The 25,961-nt window shown below is 39.9% G+C and overlaps 1 protein-coding gene across 1 annotated transcript in view; it reads right to left on the bottom strand.

Annotated features, from left to right (window-relative positions):
- The window catches only part of Iml1 (GATOR complex protein Iml1), a 596,567-nt gene that overhangs the window by 522,577 nt on the left and 48,029 nt on the right, over positions 1 to 25,961 (bottom strand). The window contains 1 exon segment of the mRNA XM_067107292.1: position 25,922. Coding sequence (XP_066963393.1) covers position 25,922 — 1 coding nt within the window.

The raw sequence follows: 25,961 nt of genomic DNA, 5'->3' as shown, positions 1-25,961 counted from the left end.
AAGAGCAACTGGTTCCTCTCCTTCAGGAACTGGGCTTGCATGGAGTCTTCGGATTCCCAAGCCCATTCTGACCCAGACAGTACAAACCAAGACTGTGTCAGCTTCCTCAAGGATTCAAGATGCCCTAGCTTTATGGATTTTATAAAGTTCGAGCTCAAAAGGAGCAAACATTGACCCTGTCAACACTTTGTTTTTAGAATCAGATAAAAGAGATTCTACTATTAGGCAATATGACTCAGCAGTCAAGAAGTTAGCCTCCTTCCTGAAAGCATCTGAAGCCAAAATTATGACGACAAATTTAGGAGTTTCCTTCTTTAGGTCACTGTTTGAGAAAGGCCTGGCCCCGGCCACTATTACCACAGTCAAGTCGGCATTGAAGAAAGTATTTCTTTACGGCTTTAAAATTGACCTTACAGATTCTTATTTTTCATCCATCCCCAGAGCATGCGCTCGTCTGAGACCAGTATCACGTCCACATTCGGTTACTTGGTTTCTTAATGACGTCCTTAAGTTAGCGTCAGAATTGGATAACTTACATTGCTCTTATCAAGATCTGTTAAGGAAAACCTTATTCTTACTTAGTTTGGCTTCAGGTGCTAGAATTTCAGAGCTATCAGCTCTCACTAGAGGTGATAATTTTGTTAACTTCCTCCCATCCGGAGAAGTCCTCCTCTCCCCTGACCCTAGATTTTTAGCTAAAAACGAAGACCCACAGGACAGGTGGTCTCCCTGGAAGGTGGTGCCCCTTCCTCAAGATCAATCTTTATGTCCAGTCCATACACTTAAATCTTATCTCTCAAGAACTCCACAGAGTAAGTCGGGTCCTCTTTTTATTAGGGGAGAAAGGTGGTACTCTTTCCTTAATGGTATAAGACAACAGATTCTGTATTTCATTAAACAAGCCAACCCAGACTCAGTTCCTAAAGTTCATGATATTCGAGCAGTGGCTACTTCTACTAATTATTTTCATAATATGGACTTTTCAGAATTATCAAAATATACGGGTTGGAAATCACCTCTAGTGTTTAAACGCCACTATTTAAAATCACTCGAAGCCCTGAAATATTCTACTGTAGCAGTGGGAAGTGTCATCTCCCCACATTAAATAATTATATCTTTTCCTTTCCCCCCCGCCCGCCTACCTCATTTGCTTCTCTGCTTGTTTTCCTGGTCGTTTATGCCTCACTGCCTAGCTCTTCATATTGATATATTTGTATTTTATGATGGAAAACTGTAATCTGATTAGCCATAATTGTTTCGTTTACGGGGTACTGGACAGTTTTTGTTGGCTCCACGTACCCCGGATAATTGCGTGTGTTATTTTCATTATTCTTGTCTCTTACATGTTTAAGCCTAAGTTTACATATATAGTTTTAAGGTTGTATTTCTTGTTCTGTGCACATTTCATGTTTCACTACTTTTAAGTAATTTTAAGATTTTTGAGGTTTCCTCCCCATCAGACCGGGGACCTCCAGTGTTTTGTGGTGTTAAGTTTATTGGTGTGCCTTATAATTAACTTACCTTACTTTTAAGTATTCTTGCTTCATGGAAGAGATTCCTTAATTAAAATTATTTTCGTTACAATTTTGCCTTTTCTTCAGGTTACCCCCCTTGTTTTCCAGTAGTAGCAGTCTTGGCATGATTCTCTATCACTATTTCACCGGCTGACACGGACTGAACTCAGAAAAAGGGATTTTGACACAGGAAAATCTATTTCTGAGGAAGGTCCCGTGTCACCCGGTGACCTCCCTGTCTAGTCTAGTACTCCTCCCCTTCTTGCACATGCCAAGTCTGGGGTTAGTGCTAGCATGGAATGAAGTAGGTGGCGCTGGTGTCGCCGTCCTGGCGGGTGTGTTGAGTGTGGGAGCTGTAACGGCTCACCGCTCTTTTTGGGTTTTGATAAGGAGAGATCTTTCGAGTATATTTCCGTGGTAGTGGTATTTCACTCACCCTTCATTATACCGACGCCTTCTAAAGACGATCGACTGGGGGTAGTAACCCCAGCTTTCCTGAAAGCTCTTTTCTCTGGTATATCTAGCATTGTTATACCTAGAAATTCGTGCTGTAATGGAATTTCACCGGGTGACACGGGACCTTCCTCAGAAATAGATTTTTCCTGTGTCAAAATCCCTTTTTTACAGTTTTCTTGCAAGAAGAATTTTGTGAAACAATATATTTATCAAGTGTGGAGTAGGTGTCACACAAAATATGCACACTATCTTTTGAAGTTTACACTTGTTGGAAGAAGAGCACAAGATGAAAGTCTATGAAACATTTCATACATATCTTTGTGTCTCTGTGAAGAGCTTATTACAGATGTATTACAATAATATCTTCATTTACTTGGTATGGCATATGAAAATTCACGAAATCCTTACACCATCTGATATGTCAAAATCTACTTGAGCTTAACCCTTTCATATCTGCATAGTTATCACATCACTGAGGGCACATGAGCCCCGATGTGTCTGGGAGCGCTCGACAGTGCGAAAAATAATTATTTCGAAAATTCAGCAAAATAGAAATTTTATGCCAACAACGTTCATTTTGCTGTCCTTTTTTCTAAATGTTTATATTTTATGGTGGAATAGTCAGAATAAGAGTCCCAGCCCTCTAAATACAAAAAAATGTGAGTTATTTCAAAAAAAAAATCTTTACTTATTTTCATATTTTCGTTAAGTAACCCAAAAATATGAATGTCAGGCGAATGAATTATTTTTTATGAGAAAGCCAATAAAATTCTCTAAATATCGACATATAAAAGAATGGAAAACGAATAAGTCCAGTTGGTGAAAAAATTGATAGAAAAAGGGCAAGAAACAGAGCGCTCTGCCCGGCGTATGGTGAGAATTATCGCTAGAAAAAGATTTTTTGAAGAGCCCCTATCTCGGTTATTTTTCATAGAAATTACTTTGTAAACATACGAAAATGTAGAGGAAAAGTTGAAGAATAATGTGAGAGTCAAGAAAAATGGCTTTGGTAACGGCAACAGTTTCATTTTGACGTTATAAATTGATTGAAACGAAAAAAAATGTTACCGTTGTCAACATTATTGTTCGTAGCTCAAAAGCTATAACAGTTAGGCGAATGCATTATTTTTTATGAGAAAGCCAACAAAATTCTCTAAATATTGATATATAAAACAATGAAAAACGGATAAGTCCAGTTGGTGAAAAAAATTATAGAAAAGAGGGGTAAGAAACAGAGTGATTTGCCCGGCGTATGATGAGAATTGTCGCTAGAAAAAGTTTTTTTGAAGAGCCCTATCTCGGTTATTTTTCATAGAGATTACTTTGTAAATATACGAAAATGTAGAGGAAAAGATGTAGAATAAAGTGAGAGCCAAGAAAATGGCTTTGGTAACGGCAACAGTTTCATTTTGACGTTATAAATTGATTGAAACGAAAAAATGTTACCGTAGTCAACATTATCGTTCGTAGCTCAAAAGCTATAACAGTTAGGCGAATGCATTATTTTTTATGAGAAAGCCAATAAAATTCTCTAAATATTGATATATAAAACAATGAAAACGAATAAGTCCAGTTGGTGAAACAATTTATAGAAAAGAGGGTAAGAAACAGAGCGATTTGCCCGGCATATGGTGAGAATTATCGCTAGAAAAAAGTTTTTTTTGAAGAGCCCTATCTCGGTTATTTTTCATAGAAATTACTTTGTAAATATACGAAAATGTAGAGGAAAAGATGTAGAATAAAGTGAGAGTCAAGAAAAATGGCTTTGGTACAGGTAACAGTTTCATTTTGACGTTATAATTTGATTGAAACGAAAAAAAATGTTACCGTTGTCAACATTATCGTTCGTAGCTCAAAAGCTATAACAGTTAGGCGAATGAATAATTTTTTATGAGAAAGCCAATAAAATTCCCTAAATATTGACATATAAAAAATGGAAAACGAATAAGTCCAGTTGGTGAAAAAATTGATAGAAAAGAGGGTGAGAAACAGAGCGCTCTGCCCGGCGTATGGTGAGAATTATCGCTAGAAATTTTTTTTTTTGAAGAGCCCTATCTCGGTTATTTTTCATAGAAATTACTTTGTAAATATACGAAAAAGTAGAGGAAAAGTTGAAGAATAAAGGGAAAGCCAAGAAAAATGGCTTTGGTAACGGCAACAGTTTCATTTTGACGTTATAAATTGATCGAAACGAAAAAAAAAGTTACCGTTGTCAACATTATTGTTCGTAGCTCAAAAACTATAACAGTTAGGCGAATGAATTATTTTTTATGAGAAAGCCAAGAAAATTCTCTAAATATCGACATATAAAATAATGAAAAACGAATCAGCCCAGTTGGTGAAAAATTGATAGAAAAGTGGGTAAGAAACAGAGCGCTACGGGAAACAGGCATACGGTGAGAATTATCGCTAGACATTTTTTTTGAAGAGCTCTACCTCGGATTTTTTCATAGAAATCGCTTTGTAAATATACAAAAATGTAGAGGAAAGGTTGAGGAATAAAGTGAGAGTCAAGAAAAATGGCTTTGGTAAGAGCAACAGTTTTCATTTTGACGTTATAAGCTGTTCGAAACGAAAAAATGTTACCGTTGTCAACATTATCGTTCAATGGCTCAAAAGCTATAACAGTTGGGTGAATGAATTATTTTTTATGAGAAAGCCAACAAAATTCTCTAAATATCGATATATATGATAATGAAAAATGAGATTCAGAGCCCTGCCTAAAAATCCAGACGTCTCTATGTGATGCACTAACAAATTTCCGCTAGTTTTACCGCAAAACTTTGAGAAAGCATGTTGGAAACTGTTCTCGATTGACGCCGCTTTATGTAAACAGCCACACGTGTTTACCCAGCCTCGTCGCATGGTCTCTGACAGAAGTGTGGCCTGCCAGGCCTGCGTGGGTCTGCGATCAGCTGATGTCATTGTGAGAATTTCACTACGCCGTGGATTTGCGCATGCACAGTAGAGGAACTAAAAAATTTATAGAAAATAGAGGATACCAAACAGAGTGTTTCCAATAATGTAATCCTACATTTTATAAAAAAATGTAAGATACGAGAGAAAACGTGGGTAGGATCAGCTGATTTCATTGTGGGAAATTTACTATGCCAGGAATTGCGCATGCGCAGTATAGGCACTGCTTGCCTGGCGATCGATGCCTGAGTTACACGGTCCAAGGTATGCTTTACCCTATGGAAACCACCAACTGTCCGAAAATAAAAAAATTTACCCCTACCACACGCATAAAAATGTCGGTAAATTTCACGCTCAATTACGTCAGTCAGACAAGAAGGGGGGTAGGGGGTTATTGCGTAATATGACGTCAATTGGGTAGGAAAGGGTTAAGCAATCATATATCTTTCATTCAAACCTTGTGTAAATGTGTTACTGATTAACATAATTAAGTCAATCCCATTTTATAAATGGAGACCATATCAACTCTCAAAACTTGGGATAAAACACCAAACAAAACACAAAAGGGAAACAAACATACACAACTGCTTAGGGAGACTGCAATTTACATGTAACAGATAACTGAACTATGAGCAGTTACATGTAAATTCAATGATGTGCACTACAGTATTAGTGATTGCACATTCAAAAAATGTTACAATTATCAAATGAGAAAGATTTTTGCAAAGCTGCCACACCAGCTTCAGGTTATTGTATAGGGTACTACCTGGTTTTCATTACTTACTGGACTGTGTTTCTTTATCAGGAGGACAGTCATCTGACCTGTCCTTAAAGTTAAAAGTGGTACAGTAACTGGTTGCCCCAGTTTAATAGCATATATATTTTCATAATATTTATTTGGATACTTAGCTACTGTTATAATTAGCTCACATCTTGACACCGGTTAGGTGCGATTGGCATTTAAAATGGAAGAAGAATACTTGACTGACTCCAGATGGACTGTCTAATACACCTGTTCTCCACCTGGTGGGTATCAAATATTTTAGTTCTCATCAGAATTCTTCTTGACAACCCACTAAGATGAGGGTGGTGCTGAGCAGGTTCTTCTTTGAGAGAAGCACAATGGGTTAGTGCAGCTAGAAAACATCTCAGCCAAGCAAACTTGGAGTTTCTTATACAAAACACAAAACATTCTTACCTGATCTGAGATACTTTCTGGACTGTACTGCTGCTAAATACTGGATTCCTCAAAAGCATGGTCAGTCGGCCTTACAGAGAAAGCCATCTCTCTTCAGAAGCAGCGTTAAAGGATCCTTGTGCCTGGGTCCAACAAGCCCAAAAAATGACAGTCCAAAACTAAAAGAAGTACCTAAAGATATAGAGGCATGCTCCTATACACAGAATGTATCTTCATACTCCCCCAAAACTCATAACCATGATTTTAACAATGAAGAAAGCGTATAAAAGCTGCTCTTTCATGCAGTTCAGGTAAAGATTTTACATGTTGCAACTAGCAGACTAAGGGGTTTACCATTCTCAAACGAAATCTGTTCTCAAGTAATGAGAGGCAAAAATGGACCTAGACCTCCAATGAGCCAAAAACTATAATCTCTAAAGTTAACTTCTTACAATACCAATAAACCCACCACTCCTAAATTATGAATTTCGATCTTCAGTAAAGGTAAAAAGTTGGGTTAAGCTTCTTGTGAGCTAACTTACCCAAACAGCCAATAAAAAAGGACATAACTTTCTTTGACACAGGAGTGTTTGATCTCCTAACTAACGTCACAAAATTATTTACATTGCCCTAAGTACACTTTAATGCCATTACATGACATAAAAATGCCTCTTCCTTCTTAACCCCCTAATGAGGTCAAGTTCAGTGTCTTAACAACCCTGAAAGGAATTTAGCCTTAAAATCATTCTCAGCTCTAAACAAGAGCAGGCACAAAAGAACAATGCCTCAATTGCAAAGCCAAGCCAACATTCTGCAAGGAAACACCTCTAGACCAACACCAGAAGTGAAATAGTGGACCCCGACTTTTACACGCTTCACTCTGTAGCGGATTTTTGTGGAACATATCTTTAAATTTTACACGGGAACTTTCACCAATTCACACATTTTTTCACAGAGCAATATTCACTAATTACTGTATTTTCATCTTATTTTCGTGACAATATACTTTTATGATAAAAATGATTGACTAATTTTCAAATAATATTATTGTAAACACAGCAAAATATCAATAAAATTTTTAATACACATTAAATAAATCTGTCTTACAGAACGTTTGGTCATTAATCTCTCTCTCTCTCTCTCTCTCTCTCTCTCTCTCTCTCAGATAAGAGAGAGACTGATTTTTTATGCATGTTTATTTGTTTTGTACAGTATAGTTTTACAGATAAACGTGATGTTATTTTGTCATTCTATGCTATAATTATATAAATTTTGCATTCCAATAAAAGCAGACTACAAAATAAAACGTAAATAATTAGCAGAACATTGTACATACACGGTTAAGCTCATTTAAGGGTAGGGAGCCCCAGAATGAGCTTAACAGGTATAACCTGTTAAGCTCATTCTGGAGCTCCCCACCCAGAATAAACTTACCAAGTTTATGATGATTTCCTAATTATTTTAATTTTATTTTCCAGTCTGTTTTTACTGAAATACAAAAAGCTGTATAATTATAGCATGGAAAATATGAAAAAATAATGACAAGAGTAACATCACGTTTATCTATAAAACTATACTGTACTAAACAAATAAACATACATGCATAAAATCAATCTCTCTTTATCTGTGAGAGAGAGAGAGAGAGAGAGAGAGAGAGAGAGAGAGCTCCCCACCCAGAAGAGAAGAGAGAGAGAAATAAAAACATATGCACATTAAAAATATTTAACAGCCCTTTGTTGGCTAATTATTTGAGCTTTATTTTCTAGTCATTTTGGGCGAAATTCAATTCCATAAAGCTGATGAAGAGTTAGAGGAATTTATTTCTGGTGATAGAAATTCATTTCTCGCTATAATGTGGTTCGATTCCACAATAAGCTGTAGGTCCCGTTGCTAAACAACCAATTGGTTCTTAGCCACATAAAATAAGTCTAATCCTTCGGGCCAGCCTGTGAGAGCTGTTAATCAGCTCAGTGGTCTGGTAAAACTAAGGTATACTTAACTTAAAAATATTTAATACACTAGTGACAGAAATTGTTTTTACCAATGTAAAAGGAAAACGACTTCAGTACTATGAGAGAAAACAACTATGCTTACTTATACACGGGTAACTTGATTAGTGGTCAAACTTTCTGTAAGGCAGATGTATTTAATTTGTATTAAAGATTTAATTTGTATTAAACATTTTGTAGATATTTTGCTATATTTACATTAATATTAATATTTGAAAATTAGTAAATCACTGTTATAAGCATTTTAGGGGCGTACTGTATATACTTAAGAGTGACACTTGTATGGGGGTAATCTAATATGACTTTGGGTGTTTTGTGGTCATGGTTTGGGGTGTATTTTCGTTTGAAATTATATTAAATTGTTTTAGTGTTATAATTTAAGATATATTTTTGTCTGAACTTTTAATTTGGCAGTGAACTTTTAAAATAGGCAGTTATAAGCATTTTAGTTTAAGGGGTACAGGGTATTTGGCAGTTATAAGCACTTTTAAGCATTTTCAGAGGGGATTTTGCATTTCTGCAGATTTTGCATTTTCGCAGTGGGTTCTGGAACCTATCCCCGTGAAAAAGTGGGGGAGTACTGTACTGTCCTCTGCCTCTGATATAATTTAGTAGTCGAGTCTCTACTAGACCCTCTAGAAAAACCTTGCACTCTGAAGAGACACCTGATAGTGCCAATGCAGTTATCTGAAACATGTGAAGGTTTTGTTTAAAACTTCATGGCATGAAGTTCACTAATCTTTCTTGAAAGGAAGTTCCCACAGAGACTGACATGCTTTATGTTTCAGAAGCCATTCTGCCAGAAGAGTCAAATCCCTTCCGATAAGTTAGTACGATGGCCCATTGCTCCTTCCTGGTACAAACTGAGGAATCAACATTATTCCCTGCTTCTGTCCAAATAAGAAGGGCCTCTGCAAGGCAGAACATTCACGAGGATTTGTCCTGCTGACATAAGACAGGGAAGCTGTGTTGGCTCTGAACACAGCTACTTCTTTACCTTTTACCAGATGATTGCATAGCTTAAAGTTCATGCAGACTTATAGGAGTTCAAGATGTTGATGCAAAGCAACTTTTCCTTTTCCAATAAAACTCTCCATAACTCCAGATCTGTCAGAGAGGCACCACATCACATCACTCAGGCAGCTAAAAACAATGAGATCTGGGTTCTTTACTTCCCACAAGAGGCATATCTGAAGCTTCAAAGGATCTGCACACTAGTCTAGCATCTCTCTAAGACTTGTTGGCACTGTAACTATAGTTGAGTTCAATAGAAACTTCCTATGCTATGCATGTTTCAGGTAATAGAAGGCCTCATCCTAACCTGGTCAGGCTGAAAAATTTCCATGAAAGGGCCATATAACCTAGAAGGAAAGCCAGTGCCCTGCTGGAAGTACTTCTAAGGCCAAAATTGCTCTCAGATGTGACAAGCAAATGCATACGGAGTTCTCCAGGGCAAAAGCCTGAAAATTGCAGGAGTCTACCTTCAGTCCAAGAGAAACAACTGTGCTGGGACTAGTAATGACTTTTGTTGGCTGAAAAGTATGCCCAAAGACTGACCCAGACAAAGTAAAGGGCCTTGGCCCTCCAAATCACTTTGAAAGAGATGATGAGTATTAGCCAGACATTCAAACAGAGAAGAACTCAGGTCCCTAGATGACACAACTCCTTATGGGAGCTAATAATCTTGTAAACACTAGTAGAACTATGCTTAACCCAAAATGCACAGCCTTGAACAGGTACACTTTCCCTGCAAACACAAACCAAAGGTACTTGTGAGACAGAAGGTTTATCAGGACTTGGAAAGAAACCTCAAGCATGACCATGGAAATCATCCAGTTGTTCTGCTGATTAACTGCCAGAGCAATGCTTGATGGCTCCATGGAAAATGGAGTGAGCCTAACAAACATGTCGAGACTGGGAACACCCGGCACAAGCTTCTAATTTTTAAACTCTTTCAGATGAAAATACAGGTGATTGAGGAAGCCTATGGAAGATTCTGATACTGGCTCTACTGCTACTTTCTTGAAGAGAGAATTGACTTCTTATTGTAGACAAGAAACTTCTCCTGGTGATGAAAGTAAGAGGGGAAAACTATTGATGATGATGATGAAAGAGGAGGAGCAGCTGCCAGAAAAGGAATGATGACTTAACCCTCCCTGATTATTTCCATCACCCCAAGTTCTGTCTCTGAATTAACCCTCCCTGCTTACTTCCACCACTCCGTGTTCTGGCTCTCAGTTCTGCCAGACATTCCAAAAGGCCTGCAGATGGTCTCCCACAAGAATCTGAGAGCTACAATACATAATTCTTCTAGCAATGTCAGAGCTCTTATACTAATGGTATCTGGATGTCAACCCCTGAAAGAGTTAAAGAGGAGCGCTGATCTTCAAATTTCAAGAAATTATCAAAACTTAGGTTTTGCACTGTTTGATGTCTAAATAAAAATATCCTGAAGTGTTATTGCTCCAAAATTTTTAGATGGATTAACTGACAATTTTGTTCACTGCTTTTATCGCCCTGTGAGTGACAAATTGTCACAAAATCTCTAAGAAAATTTCTAATCCCATTTATTTAGAAACAACTGACATACTTGCGTTACCCACTAAAATATCTCCTTTTTCTCAATGATAACATCGAAGAAAATGTGAGATCAAAGTAACTTGCTCCAAATTCACGTTTCTCTTGGCACTCGTCACAGTGGCACCACACATGTACAGAGCCCAACAATTTACTTGTAATGTTTTGTACTGCTTGACTTATTGTTACAGTTTTGTATATCTTGACTTATTTTCACAGTAAAATAATCATAATATGTAAATCAACACGCTATATACTGTACAGATATGCAAATGATTTGCAATCTTCCTCATCAACATTCACATACATAAAAAAATTTTTTTATCGTAAGTGGTTTATCATAGCTAAGAATCATAGTTCAAAATTCCAGGAGCATAAAAGTTCTTCTTGTATACACATTATTGGTATTAAAACCAACCTGGTCATAGAAAATGATAAGGGAAAGTAGGCATGCTCAATTACTTCGCGTTGCCTAAGAAGTGGAACTCCTGTACCCGTGCATGGGCATAGATTCCAGTAGCGGAACTTATCTGACATACGTGCCTTATCCTGGAATGTGTCTGATTGACATCTGTGTTGAGCATACTACTGCAGCCCCATTCATCAGCACTGTATACATAGATGATAGCATAACCTCAGGGGATGTCCTATGATAAGATGTTCTATGTAGATACGTGCTAAGTACTCTACTGCCAAATTATGTACTGTCAACGGACTTCGCACCGTCAACAGAGGAGACGTCCTAGTACTGTCAACGGAATGTGTATCATCAACAGAGGAGATGTCCTATGAGGAGATCCCTATGATGACACAAGTCCAGTAAGCTACTCAAAAGAGGATGATAGGACACCCCCTCCCCCCTTTATCTTGACTAAAGAACCATTATGGTACTGTTCCTGAGCAACGTTACGTAAAGCTTAAATGCTTGTAGGCACAAGAAGAACTAGGATATATAAGAGTATGCTAAGATGGGAATTGTATTGAACCAAACCTAACCCAATCCCAAACTCTTGAAGAATAGGAAAATCATCTCCTTGCAGAAGTCACGAACCTAAAGAACATGCTCCGTGATATTGAAGAGCAGGTTTGATAATGATAGCTTAAACCTAGGTAGGCTAGGCTAAGAACTCAACTATAGTACTACCCCGAGCTTGTGCAATTCGAGTTGCACAAATTCACAAGCACAAATTTTTCATTGGCACCTAACTAATTCTCATACACGAGTTTTTCAGACTAGCAAACATTTGTGAATCCTCGAGAAACCCTGCAAAAGTGTTTATATTTAATTTTCTATGTAATTTATAAGTTTCCAAGCTTTCATGTGTAAGTTAAATAACATTAAATAATAAGAAAAATAATTCTCTCTCTCTCTCTCTCTCTCTCTCTGTTTTACTGAGATGAGTGAATTTTTATGGTACATGTATGTATATGTTTATTTGTTTTGTATGATAAATAAATGATTTACCTAATAATAAGTATTAATTTTCAAATAATAATAATAATAATATGAAGGCAAGAGACCCTCTTTCAAGCATGTTTTATTAAAGAGGATGGCAGCATCAGTGGAATTGATTTTATATATGGTCTTCTCAATTCTTCTTATTATTTTCTTCTCGTCAGGGCTGATATTTGCTAATAACTGGCCGATGTTCATAGTCTGGATAAGGAATTGGTTTCTTGAATTATTAATTTTTATTGCATCAAAGAAATGGAAGTTAAAAGGGGCGTTTGATCGCCGTAGAGTTTCTGGAAATCAGGATTTGCTGGTCTTCTGGCTTTTGTAGGAAATTACAAATTTAACCGGTTTGGTCTAGGGACTTAATCCCCTGAAGCAGCCACTGAAAATTCAGCCCTCACAACACAGGACACCCGGGACATTATAAATACCACCTGACGGCCCAATTCCAACCAGAACAAGCACACCCTTGAGAATGAACCGAAGATACGGTTGGAAACGTTGGAATTCTGCTATGCCCTTAGAACAACAACAAAGATTCTGCACGAAAATACAACAAATCCTGATTTCCAGAAACTCTACGGCAAATCACGCCCCCTTTTAACTTCCATTTCTTTGATACAATAAAAATTAATAATTCAAGAAATCAATTCCTTATCCAGACTATGAACATCGGCCAGTTATTACCAAATATCAGCCCTGACGAGAAGAAAATAATAAGCATTGAGAAGACCATATATAAAAACAATTCCACTGATGCTGCCATCCTCTTTAGCAAAATAATAATAATAATAATAATAATAATATATGAAGGGAGTAGACCCTCTTTTAAACAGGTCTTATTAAAAAGGATGGCTGTATTATGCGAATTTATCTTATATAGAGTCTTTTCTATCTTCCTTATGATTCGCTTTTCAAGCTCAGCGATGTTAGTCAGTAACTGGCCGATCGGCCAGTTACTGACTAACATCGCTGAGCCTGAAAAGTGAATCATAAGGAAGATAGAAAAGACACTATATAAGATAAATTCGCATAATACAGCCATCCTTTTTAATAATAAAAATAATAATAATAATAATAATAATAATAATAATAATAATAATAATATCGGTAGAAGACCCTCTTTTAAACAGGTAATGTTAAATGAAATTGCTGCATCAGCTGCATTTAATTTGTATAAGGTCTTCTCTATTTTTCTAATTACAGGCAGTCCCCAGTTAATGGCGAGCTCGGTTAACGGCGATCCGGTTTTATGGCGGCTTGTCTAGCAATGAAAATTGGTAATTTTGGTGCCAAAAATCGCTGATTTCTGCTTATCGGTGCCGATAATTGGGTACTGGCGCTGATACATACCTAACAGAGGCACCAATAACTGAAAATCAGAGCTTTTTGGCACCAATAAGCCCCGAAAAACACCGATTTTTGGTTAGCTGCGATTTCAGTTATCATCACACCCTTAGAACGGAACCCCCACCGATAACTGGGGACTGCCTATATCAATTTTTCTCTGCTTCTGCATCAGGCGAGTAACGTTCTGATGTTATTCATCTTCTGGATGGAAATAGTTGAAATTCAGCAACTGCACATATCCATATATTTAAATATGGAGGACATAGTCCGTAGAGTTTTCTACAATGTATGTATTTGTCAAGTAAAGTATACAATTATTTTAACGGGGCTTTTCTTGCTGGATGAGGAGTGCCTGTAGTAGTCGTAGATGCCGTGAGTCTGAGCTCTCCCAATTATTGTAGTGTTCTTGATAATTCTGTCACGGGAGATGGTGTCCTGGTGTGAGTTTCTGATATGGATTTTTATAGCTCCTTCTTGTGTGTGACATGAAATTCTCTCTGACAGTTTCATAGTGGTCATACCACTGTATGAGCCAGGACATCCACGGACAGGGCATTTAAGCTGGTAGACCACATTACTGTAGTTTGTCTCAGAGGATCTCTTGTTGGCAGGGTTGGGTTATTTTTCATGATTAAATCTCTCATGCACTGATTATGACAGTAGACAATGAGGTCCAGCTTGGTGTCAACTCTGGTGGGGAATATGTTTTCTGTGATGATTTTCCTCATGATATCTTCATCTTCTTGATATCGCGGGACACATTATCGCTTTGTAGTACATCTTGATTTTCTCCTGGGGATGGGGCTGCGGTCCCTCTCGCTCATCATACCATCGATACAGCGCTGCACATACTTCTCTGTTTACTTGCTTGTTGGAGCACCTGTTGCTAATGTCGAGTTCTCAGTGGTGTCCTGCCAGGTAGAGCAGTGAGTAAGGGCCCTCATCACATAGGCCTTGATGGTGGTGTTCTTTACTCGCAAGGTACTTGCTGTCTCCATTCAGGCAAAGGCCTAAGTTATTCTGCTTGGTATAAAGAGAGGTTCTTAGGCTGTCTTCAATCTTGCAGATATGGACGTTGAGGAAGGGGAGCTGGCCGTTATTGCTTAATTCGATGGAGTAATTCAGTGAACTATACTGCTGGAATGTGCGGCAGATAGCTTCTACCTCATTTTCGTCGTCGGCTTGCACGAAGATGTCGTTTATGTATTGGGAGTACTTGTGCGGTTTTCATATATGGTAAAAAGGCTCATTCCTCCACAGTTCCCATACACAAGCTCACGAAGAGGACACGCAAAGGCGAGCCCATCGCTACCCAATCTTTCTGTTCCTCATCCAGCAAGAGAAGTCCTCTCTGAATACGACTCAGGAAGTGCTCCTCCTCCCCACATATATAAGAAGGACAATAACACCAAGACCTGCAACTGACACCAGAATAAGTGACATCCCCGGCCTAGAAACACCAGATCAGACGAACAATCCTGCCACCAATGGGAATAGACGCAGAACACCAGGCCGTGATGTCACACAACGTCAAGCACTGCCCAGTGATGCCAAGCCCCTACCCCTCTGGTCAGCGCAACTGCAGCAGCATGACCTTCATGCATGAAAAGTTGGCTTGAAGAAAACTTTCACCACCCGACAGGAGACCAGCATCTTGCCCATGCCAATCAAAATTCAGCAAGAGGCCTACCCCCTGCTGACCCTCGACCATATATTGAGTAGACCTGACCAACCACATCAATCTATTCCTACCCTCAGCCATGAACATAGCCAGTTGGAACTGGGAGAAACACTGGCGAAATAACTGTACACTCTAATCAACAACTACATACATTGTAGAAAACTCTAAAGACCATGTCCTCCATATTTAAATATCTGGATATATGCAGTTGCTGAATTTCGACTATTTCCATCCTGAAGATGAATAACATCGGAACGTTACTCGCCCGATGCAGTAGTAGAGAAAAAGCATTAATTACGAAAACAGAGAAGACTCCATACAAATTAAATGCAGCTGATGCAGCAATTTCATCTAAATAATACTAATAATAATAATAATAATAATAATAATAATAATAATAATATAACTGTAACTACAAAATTCATATTTCAAACAAACAAATATCATTCCCTCATCTTTTGTTAACTCTTTGAAGAGAAGCTAAAAGGCAAAGCTGTCAAATATGTCAATTTAATATGACAAGAAAGGGGAGTGTTGCCGATTAACGGGTCAAAGGATTCTTGCATAATTCTCTCTCTCTCTCTCTGTTTCCTTAATAATTCATATTATAATTAAATAATTTCACTCTCTTAAGTAAGGACAACTCTTATCTCTCTCTCTCATTTGTAGTTAACGCAACCTACATATTACTGTTTTTGTATGTCTTTACCTGTACAGTAGATAATTTTAAATAGATCTAATTTTACCTGTAATGTATATATGCCATTCTAAAACATAGAGACATAGAGCATTTCAGAACAAAGAGAGAGATAGAATAAAGAACAAAGAGAAAGAGACAGAATAAAGAAGGTCTTAAAAACAAGGTTGAGAAGACTTCTAAAAATAGATTGGTGGAATGGGGAGAGAGAGAAATAGTATACGTAATCTTCACTTTTTAAGGATAATGTCTTAAGCTAACTTTTAAATGAAATTACAGTAACTTTAATTTCATTTAAAAGTTAGCTTAATATTTTGGGAGTATGATTAGGGTCACATTTAGTGTTTAGACTTTAGAAATAAGCATTTATTTGCATTTTTAGAGAGCGTGCCAAACTTTCGCAAAAATTTGCCTTGCATGAGGGGGTCTGGAACCGAACCTCGTGTAAGTTTGGGGTATGACTGTACTTAGGCTAGGCTAAGTAAGCCACCAAACCTAACCCCACTGGATGAGCTACACAATTTGTCAAGCAGCCACCACCAGACCCAAGGAAAAAGTGTCCAAGGACATGTGGGCAAAGTCCTTCAGGTAGAAGGAAGTGTAAATGCCAGAGAGGAACCTTATTCCTCTGATGTCATGTAGGCTAGGCTAAGGACTCAACTACTTAGGCTAGGCTAAGTAAGCCACCAAACCTAATCCCACCAAGTTCTTGAGGAACTGGGGATATTTCCTCATCTGTCCTTAGCCAAGAAAATCCAGAGGTGTTCTCAAATCCTTTCTTGAGCTTAGAAGAGCTTCTACAGCAGTAGGAGTGATCACAGGTGGAGATTTAATCTTCAGAATTATCATATGAATCTTACTGAACTCACGAATGAGATCAATAACCACTTGATTAGAAGAAAGAAAATCTTAAATCCTCCATATCCTATAGTGAAGGTAAACCCTAGGAAATGAGAGAGAGAGAGAGAGAGAGAGAGAGAGAGAGAGAGAGAGAGAGAGAGAGAGAGAGAGAGAGAGAGAGAGAGAGAGAGAGAGAGAGAGAGAGAGAGAGAGAGAGAGATTTGAAACTGAAGACCTCTTCTCACAAGAAGGGCTCCCATCATTCCCCACTCTTGACAAGTCCCGTCCTCGGAATCGTGAAGAGTTACGTCCATGGACGTTTTAAGAGTCACATCCTTGGACAGACTTGATAAAGCCACGACCACAGACGAGGACAAATGGACATACATCAACCCTGGGTTGAAGAGAAACGTCCGCAGACGTGGGAAGTCGACTATCACAGAAGAGCAAGAAAATGAACCTCACAAAGAGTGAAGTTCCTTCTGAGTACCTGATAGACACAAGCAAGAGAACAACGGGTGGCACAGAGCCTCCACAGTAGCGGAATGTGTGGAAAAGCCAGACCAAGTACTTGTACAGGCCAGTCAAGACCGTGAACAGTACATGACATCAGGGGCATAGTCACATATGTAAACAGGATTTCCATGGAAACACGAACGTGTGTTGAAAAGTCTCAACCACGTATGTGTCCAGGGTATTCCAGATCTCGAACTCGACCAGTAGGGTCATGGTCAGGTACATAATCCAGAGGAGAAAACATTTCCACACCCTTCCATGCGAAGGACTCTTACAGACAAAAGTTCCTTCATCCCTGATGTCATGTCCGAGGCAGAGTGATGAGGACTCTAAAAAAACATCGACAGGAATCTTGCTGAAGATCAAAGGAAGAAGTTCTGAAAGGATGGTGACTAACGTCATGGATGTCTGAACATCGAGTCGACAACAGGCCCAGGGTGAAAACATGTCCATGGACATGCAGAATCCCTCACATACATCAAAGGAAAGTGCATCATTTCTTTGGCTGGATGTCCTTGAACATGGGAAATGAATGTTGAACCAGGTCATGTTCGTGGATATCTGGAACTATGGTGACTAAGTCATGAATGTGCAAGTGTCAAGGCAACAAAGCCTATGCTGGAAACATGTCCCCAAATGTCCAGAATCTCTCATGTTCAACGAAGGAAAGTGCATCAACCCTCTGGCAGGAACGTCTGCTAGAATCACAATGGCTGCTTCTATCTTGAACCATCTGGTGAGACTCGTCGGCTTGGAGTTCAGAAGAAAACCAAGTTCCTGCTCGAGACGAACCAAGGGCCAAAGCCGAACATTCGATACCAGCATGCTCCAAGTCTTGGATTTCTGAAGAAACCAAAGAACTCGGAAGGAAATACCAAGTCATGTACAATACGAATGTCAGTTGTTTCCTCTACCCCAGTGTCTGTAGAAACATGGGCGGAGGAGATACTAGTTGGGGGAATATTCCCAGAACTAGTATCAGTAACACAGGCTACCTCTTCAAATTGTTGTATCTGAGGAACACTGTGTACCTGGTGCACTGAGTTGCAGGGTCTCAGGGAGGCACCCAAGTCCGTAGATGAGGGAGAGCACTGAAAGCAGGCAAAGACAACGATGGCGAAAGGATTATCTTCTTCAACTTCCACTGCAACCAGAGGGTCTCACCACAGTACACGTACGTGTGAAGAAACAGCAAAGAGTTCCCAAAAACCCCCAACGTCTGAGATGGTGGAAGATGGGTCGCACTTCTCTTGAAAGACTGAGCCGATCAATCTAAACTATGCCGGAGGCATCAGCTGATGACATGATAAGAACTACCCATGACATCACAATCCCATCAGTGACATCACTGGAGCAGACGACTCTTACAAAAGCAGAAATTACTACATGTAAAAGCGGGTTTAATCATACTCTAATAAAATTAGGATGATAAAATAAATTTATTTCATACATATGATAAAAGGGTAACCAAAGTGAAAGGCCTCAGATGGCGAAACATCGGAAGGGAGATGAGAAGCCACAGAAGCAGATGAAGGCTACATCAGAGAAGCAGCCCATCTAAGATTGGTACCCTGAATGATGACATAATCCATACATCTAAGCCTGGAAAAGAACAAAATAGAGTTGCCCCACCGACCCAGGAGGAGAGCAACCCCTGGAAGTCACCACATAGATGGGGCTCCCAGGGTCTGAAAGGAACACACTGCCATCAGGTCTGGCTTGGATCCAAACTTCCACCACAGAACTAATGAGTTGGGTGAGGTACATCAATACAGGAAGTAGCAACACTGGGAGAGCGAAGAGAACATACAGGGGCTCCCAGGGTCTGAGCGGAACACGCCGCCATCTGACTTCAAGGCGAGCAGCAGGACTGACAACTGTCGCGCAAGAAAAAGACAGGGAAGTCCAGAGGTAAAATAAGTTCTGAACTGTAGGGCCTGAAAAAAAAACAAATAATACGCTTTCCCCTTCAGGACAGGGAGAAACCTCCCACCCTGAGAGAAAGGAAAAGGAATATAACTGTATCTAAGGGAAGGGAGTGAGCCGTATGACTCACACACTCACCTAAGACAGGAAAGAGACAAGACGGTAAATTCTGACTGGTCCTGGGCATGTTGTCAGGACCAGTGCAATCGCAGAACTTGCACCATTAACATTCGCGTTGAGGGAGTGAAGGAAAACTTATGGTAAGTAAGACGAATCCTCACACAAAACCCTCGGCTGCAACACGAACCCATAATGTCTCAATCTACACAACATCTGAAAGACTAAAACATTACCATGTTCTCAGAAATTGTGTAGTTTGAATCAAAACATTGTGTCTGAAAAAGAAAATAATTAAACACACACCTAGAAGGTGTTTGAGAAACATTGGGAGAAAAACTCCACACCTAAGCCTACTACATAGTATGAGTAAGTAAATAAAAACTCCACACCTAAGCCTACTATGCAGTATGAGTAAGTAAATATATCACTGAAGACACAGAAATAAAACATGTTGAAATGCCTTACAATATCAAAATACACAAACATTTCAATACATCCATATCAATATTTCAAATTACAAATGTAAAATACACAAGAGGAAAAATGCCGAACGGCAGGACAGAGAAGAAAAGCACGTCTTGTTGAGAGTGCGGCCAAAAGTAAACTGAAGAGATTGAATTCATACCAGTTGGGTCAGCGGTACTTCCGCCCCTACCATAGGTAACTGTTACCATAACCACCTTGCAAAAGCTTAACAGACAGACTTTCCAGCTGTGCCAAAAGTTATCCATATGTAAAGACTGAAGGTTTGTATTCGTGTAAGAACAAATAAATTTTCTAGGTACTTACCCTCTATCATTAGCTTTATCTGCGGCTACTTGGGCAGGTCTGACAAATGTTAAAATTGAAACAATTGTTGATGAACACTCCAATAGTTACTCCCCCACCCTTTGTCAGACAGAAATTGTTATGGTTGTTCATTCTACTCTTAGTCTCTTAAGAGGGGAGGAGGGAGGGTTTTTAATGATAAAGGGTAAGTGCCTAAAAATTTACTTTATCATAAAAATAATTATTTTTGAGGTGAAACTTACCCTCTATCATTAGCTGACTCCAACATTGAGTGCTGGAGGCAGACAAGAGATTCCCTATAACCAAATTATCAGATATCATTATAAATATCCTTACCGCTGCTTCCCTGATGAATATGATCTCCTGGCAAGTACTTGTCAGATGAGGATCTTCATCAGGGGAGGTCCACTATTTTAGGAGGTGGAACATGAACCACAGATGTGGCCACTGGTTGATGATGAACAATGCACAATGGCAATTTATTGGGCCTTGTGCCTCAGGCCTGCAGAGTTGATGTGGGAGCTAAAACCAAAACTAAATCAAGGTCCCTCAAGAGTTACCACATACCTAATCAAGTTACTGTGGCACCTCACACCCAAAAACAATAAGACCAACTTGGAAGAAAGTGGTGTTTAATCAGTTCAGGGTGGCTTTCTCCAAAAAGGAGCAATGGTTCTGCAACATACAATAAGATAATTTACTCAAAAAAAAAAAAAGGAGAGAGCGAGACCTTGTTTGCCCTCATCCAAGACAAACAAGGCGAGGACAATTACAGTATACAAAGTAACCTAAATAAATAAAGTGGAGTCAAATACCATGTACGAACTCAAACATATACGGTTCCCCTTTACCTAGGGAGGAGATCATTAGTGAGAGAACTTTTACCTGTTCATAACACAAAGGGAAGACTAAAAGATAATCTCCCTTGCTGAAACCAGAGGTGCTGGTGTATGGCTGTCTTTATACTGGATTTCTATGTCCCTCAAGTACAGTAATTGGAAATGAATACTGTACAGAAATACACTTCCCTTGTGCTGCCAAGACTAGACGGTCTAAAGGGAGGTGTTGGTGAAAACTAATAGGTGTGGTCATTGCTTTGACACTGTGTGGTTTCTCCTTCAAAAAGGGACAAAACTCTGGAGAGACTGCATGATGTGCCTCCAGAATTAAGGACAATCAAGAAAGCCATGGCATTCTTAGACAAAGGAACCTCAAGCTACCTGACCAAGCAAAATAGGTTCTAACATTGCCTCCTTAAAGATTAAAGATGGGACATAAAATACTTCAGAGCCTTAACAGGGCATAAAAACAGCTCTCCTTCCTCAGGAGTTAAGAGTTTCTAGTGAAGGGATACAGAAAACATTGGGAAGGACTTCGACCTTAACATCACTTTTGGCGCGAAAGGAAGCCAAAAGGATAATTCTGTTCCGGTATGTGCAAACTATACTAATGATGAGAATGCTTGTAAATCACTTATTCTTTTGGCTGAAGCCAAGGCCACCAGAAAGAGGGCTTCAAAGAAAAAGCCTTGAGAGAGCCTCTCTCAGGGGCTGAAAAGAAGGGCCTCATGTCATAAGACCATATCTAAGTTCCATAAAGTTTTTAATTTTTTTTAAACCTTTGGCATTTCCAGTAGAAATGAGCGAACAGCTTCACATATGTCAAACATCCTTGAAATATCCAATCCAGTATGCCTTCAAACAGAAGCCAGCATGGATTATAACCTTTGATGGAGGCAACATGAACTATAAAGCTCCCACTGTTTCTGATATAATGTATTGGTGGACTTTCTCCTTGCAGTGAGGATAGAGTCCCTAGACAAACTGAAAAACCTCTAGCTCTGAGGAGCTCGTTGAGTTTCCAAGTGGTTAGACGAAGCATGCCGATATTTCCGTGCAGCCTTCCTCTCTCTGACTGTCGAAGTAGATTTGTCCAAAAAGGAATTTCTATTTACATACTAGAAGGTCTGTGATCCAATGCCTCCTTGGCCACCAATGCGTGAATCAAATCATGGAATTCCCTCAATTTCTTGAGTACTTCCTTCAACAGTGGAAACAGAGGGAATGCATATACGAATAGGTTTGCCCAGTCTAAAGCCATATCGTCTACTGCCCAGGCTAGAGGGTTTGGAACTGGTGAGACATATAATAGGAGACTATCATTCATCTTCATTGCGAAGATATCAATGGGAGTTTGGCCAAACGCCCTCCAAATGCCTCGCACACTTTCAGGTCTAACTTCCATTCATGGGAGAGTACCTGTCCCGGACGACCTAGCATGTCCGCCAGAACATACAATTGACAGGGTACAAACTGGGGCATTAGGACAACCTGTCCCGGACAACCTAGAATGTCCGCCAGAACACACAATTGACAGGGTACAAACTGGGGCAATAGGACAACCTAGCATGTCCGTCAGAACATACAACTGACCAGGTACAAACTAGGGCATTAGGATAATGTTCCTCTCCTCCTTCCAGAGGAGTAAATCCATGGTGATGGCTGGCTACTAAGGTTCTGACTTTGCGCCCCTTTGCTGCTTAGGTACACCAGAGACAATGCGTTGTCCCAGAAGACAAACTACTTTGTTGGTCACTGCACATTCCAGCTCTGCAGCCCCTTCTGGATAGCCCACAAATCCTTGCAGTTATGTGTAGATTTACTTCGACTGGTGAACACACTTTAGAAGCTACCTGATTTCCCATAACAATCCCCCAGCCCTTGTCCGAAGCATCTGAATACAGCGAGAGGTCTGGGCTCAGAGACGCTAGAGATTTCCCTGCATGTGGAAGTTCTTCGGACATCCACCAACAAAGGTAAGGAAATAGATCCAAGGAACTAACATGCAGATTGGTTGTGACTTTGTGCCAGTGAATCCTCAAGAGAAACTGAAATGGTCTCATCCGTAGTCGAGCACCTGGGACTAACTTTCCAGGGGAGACATGTGACCTAACAGAGACAGCCAGCATTTGGCTGGCATGCTTCTGAGGAGGATATTAGCTTGTGATTGATAAGAGACTGACTACTTGAGCCCGTGTTGGAAAAAGACCTAGAAAGAACAGAATCTACCACCATGCCCAGGTAGGTCACTCTTTGAGATGGTTCCAGAGAAGACTTTGCTTCACTGTAAGTAACCCTAAGGCTTTTTGCGATGGCCAGAACTAGCTCTCTTGCCCTCAGGCAATCCTCGCTGGACTTCAAATGATAATCAATATAAGTACAAAAGTATCTTCAGTCCTAGTAAGTGAAGCCATTTGCAAAGGGGATAAGACCCTGGTGAAAACCTGAGGTATGAAACTTTGATACAAAGAGCTTGAAATTGTCAAGTCTTTCCCCAAAAGGCAAAGCGTAGGAACTTCATGAATGTTGGTGAATAGGCAAATGAAAGTACATGCCTTTCATGTCCACCGTAAACATCCATGGCCTTCTCCAAGGAGGCTGACTCCATGGAAAAAACAGGGGAAAGATGGACATAGAGGCAGAGCTTGGATACATCTAAGACAGGCCTCCATCCTCCCATTGCCTTTGGAACTAGGAAAACGCTTCCTGACTCAAGACCCTTCTCCTCTCTAAGTTGCCTCTGTAAGTCCGAAAGGCTATGGGCTGGTTGATAGAAGCGAAATCTGAAAGGAATGCAATAGTCTTCTAAAAGTACTTCTTTTGCTACCAAGCGTCTACCCCTAATCGTTCCCACACTAGTCAGAAGAGCCCAAACTGCTCCCCCAAGATACCTGAGGGTTCAAGGAGCTCTTCTTTATCAGACTTATGAGTCTTGCTATATGAGGAGGAGATAAACTTCCACCCCTTTGCAGATTGGGATCTGGAACATAGTGAAAGGATACTAATTCCTTCCTGCAATTGGAATGGATAACCTAGTAAAGGAGGTAGCATAGCCCAAAGAACGTCTAAAATAAGAAAAGGAAGGCGCAGGAGACTTCCCTTTAGAGGCTACAGATGTTGACAGTTTCTCGTCTATAACTTCCCCAAAAGGATGCAATGGAAATAAAAACCGTTCACTAGGGAGGGAAAGTTAAGTATATCTTAGTTTAACCAGACCACTGAGCTGATTAACAGCTCTCCTAGGGCTGGCCTGAAGGATTAGATTTATTTTTACGTGGTTAAGAACCAACTGGTTACCTACCAACGGGACCTACAGCTTATTGTGGAATCCGAACCACATTATAGCGAGAAATGAATTTCTATCACCAGAAACAAATTCCTCTTGTTCTTCACTGGCCGGTTGGAGATTCGAACTCGCGACCAACAGAGTGGTAGCTGAGAACGGAACCCGCTCACCCAGCGAGGAACTCACTAGGGAGACTGAAGGAACCAGCAGAGAGCAAGCTGCTCTCTTCTGCAAACTTAAAGGTTGCCCATTATATGGGACTGCTCCCCTATCACAAAAAGAACTGCCCCATCTAGGGAAGCAAATAAATAAATGAACACTAAGGCCTTAACAAAAGGATCCCTGGCCAAAGGAGGAAGAAGTTCACCAAACTCCTTCAAACATTCTTCAGCTGTGTACAGCACAATTTCACTGAAAACATAGCTTTGATAGCGTAAGTCAAGCTCTATACATATTCACAACCTAAGGAATAGAGAAATGCAGCCTGCCTGATGCAACAGCACCTTTAGTCGGGAAAAACATGGACAGAAAAGCACCATCCACTGCTGAATCAGGAGAAAAGGGGAGAAACTCACCTGCCGATACACTAGAGACTTCCTAACAAGAGGGAAGAGGAACAAAAGAGGATTCTTTAGAGAACTTCTTCTTAGGAAAAGCCTTTGCAATGGTCAAGCCTCCCATATACAAAATCTGATAGCCTAAAGGAAGGGAGAAGCAAATGATCACACCCCAACCTGGAAGCTCTTAGAAAGCAGGCAGTATTAGAATGCTCCAATGAAAAGAACTGGACATCTTTCCTCTCCTTGTAAGACTCAGTGCTAAAATTCTTGTAATACACTCTGGAAAATAGGCTACTTGAACTATGAAAGGTCTTTCTCAAGGCCTCAGAAGTGGACATAACTGAGGCCTTGATGAAATCAAAACTTGGACTGTCGTCAACCAGAGAGAGTCATGGCGCGAACATTTACTGAATGCCAAACTAAGGACTCCGGACTCCTTGAGGCAGCTGCAAGCACAGCAGCAACGTTCACTAAGGAATGCGATTGGCAGCTGCACCAGCATCGTTCACTATGAAACGCGATCGGTTACCTGGCTCGGCCGAATCACTAGAATAACTGTGGGACAATGAGTCAAACACAAGATCTAGACCTATAATAATTGTCCTATGAGACAACAATCTAACCTTGTCCATGGAGGACCAAACACAAAGGCAGGAGACAGAGGGCATAGTCTTAGAACATCCTGGGATGTTAGTCCTTGTCTGGAAACACCCAAGAGTACCACGCCTGTCGGCAGGGATGCCGGGGGGACAGGACAAGGCTGAGTCTGCCGAGTGGCCAAGGAACGGGGGGATGCTGCCTCTGCCAATGCACTAGACACATACAATGTAAACGACTCCGATACAATACAAAACTTGATTTAACCAGATCAAACAAATTGTAAAAATCTAGCCTACTACCCTGTAGCTGATATTGGATGTAGAAGGATCTATATTTACTAAAGAAAAAACTAGACTTATCTCTGTCTTCTTGATCAAGTAATGATTCTAAAGAAAACCTAGATTCAAGAATGATCTTATACTCAGGTCCTAAGTCTATCTTTCTCTTCTAATTCGGCAATTATTCTCTCTCTCTCCCAAAGACCAATCCTGCAATGATCACAAAAGTTGTCAGAATCGTCAATCACCACCCGATGATCCATGCAAGTTGGTGTGTATGTACGTCAACTGCACAATATTCATGTCAATCACTCAATCTGGTCTAGCAACTTACCCTACAAAATCTAATAGATTTTGACAGAGAAGATAGAGAA

This window comes from Macrobrachium rosenbergii, chromosome 8 (assembly GCF_040412425.1).
Source record: "Macrobrachium rosenbergii isolate ZJJX-2024 chromosome 8, ASM4041242v1, whole genome shotgun sequence".
Taxonomy (NCBI): Eukaryota; Metazoa; Arthropoda; class Malacostraca; order Decapoda; family Palaemonidae; genus Macrobrachium; species Macrobrachium rosenbergii.
Note: the sequence above shows the minus strand (reverse complement) of the source record. Positions and strands in the feature narration are given on the sequence as shown.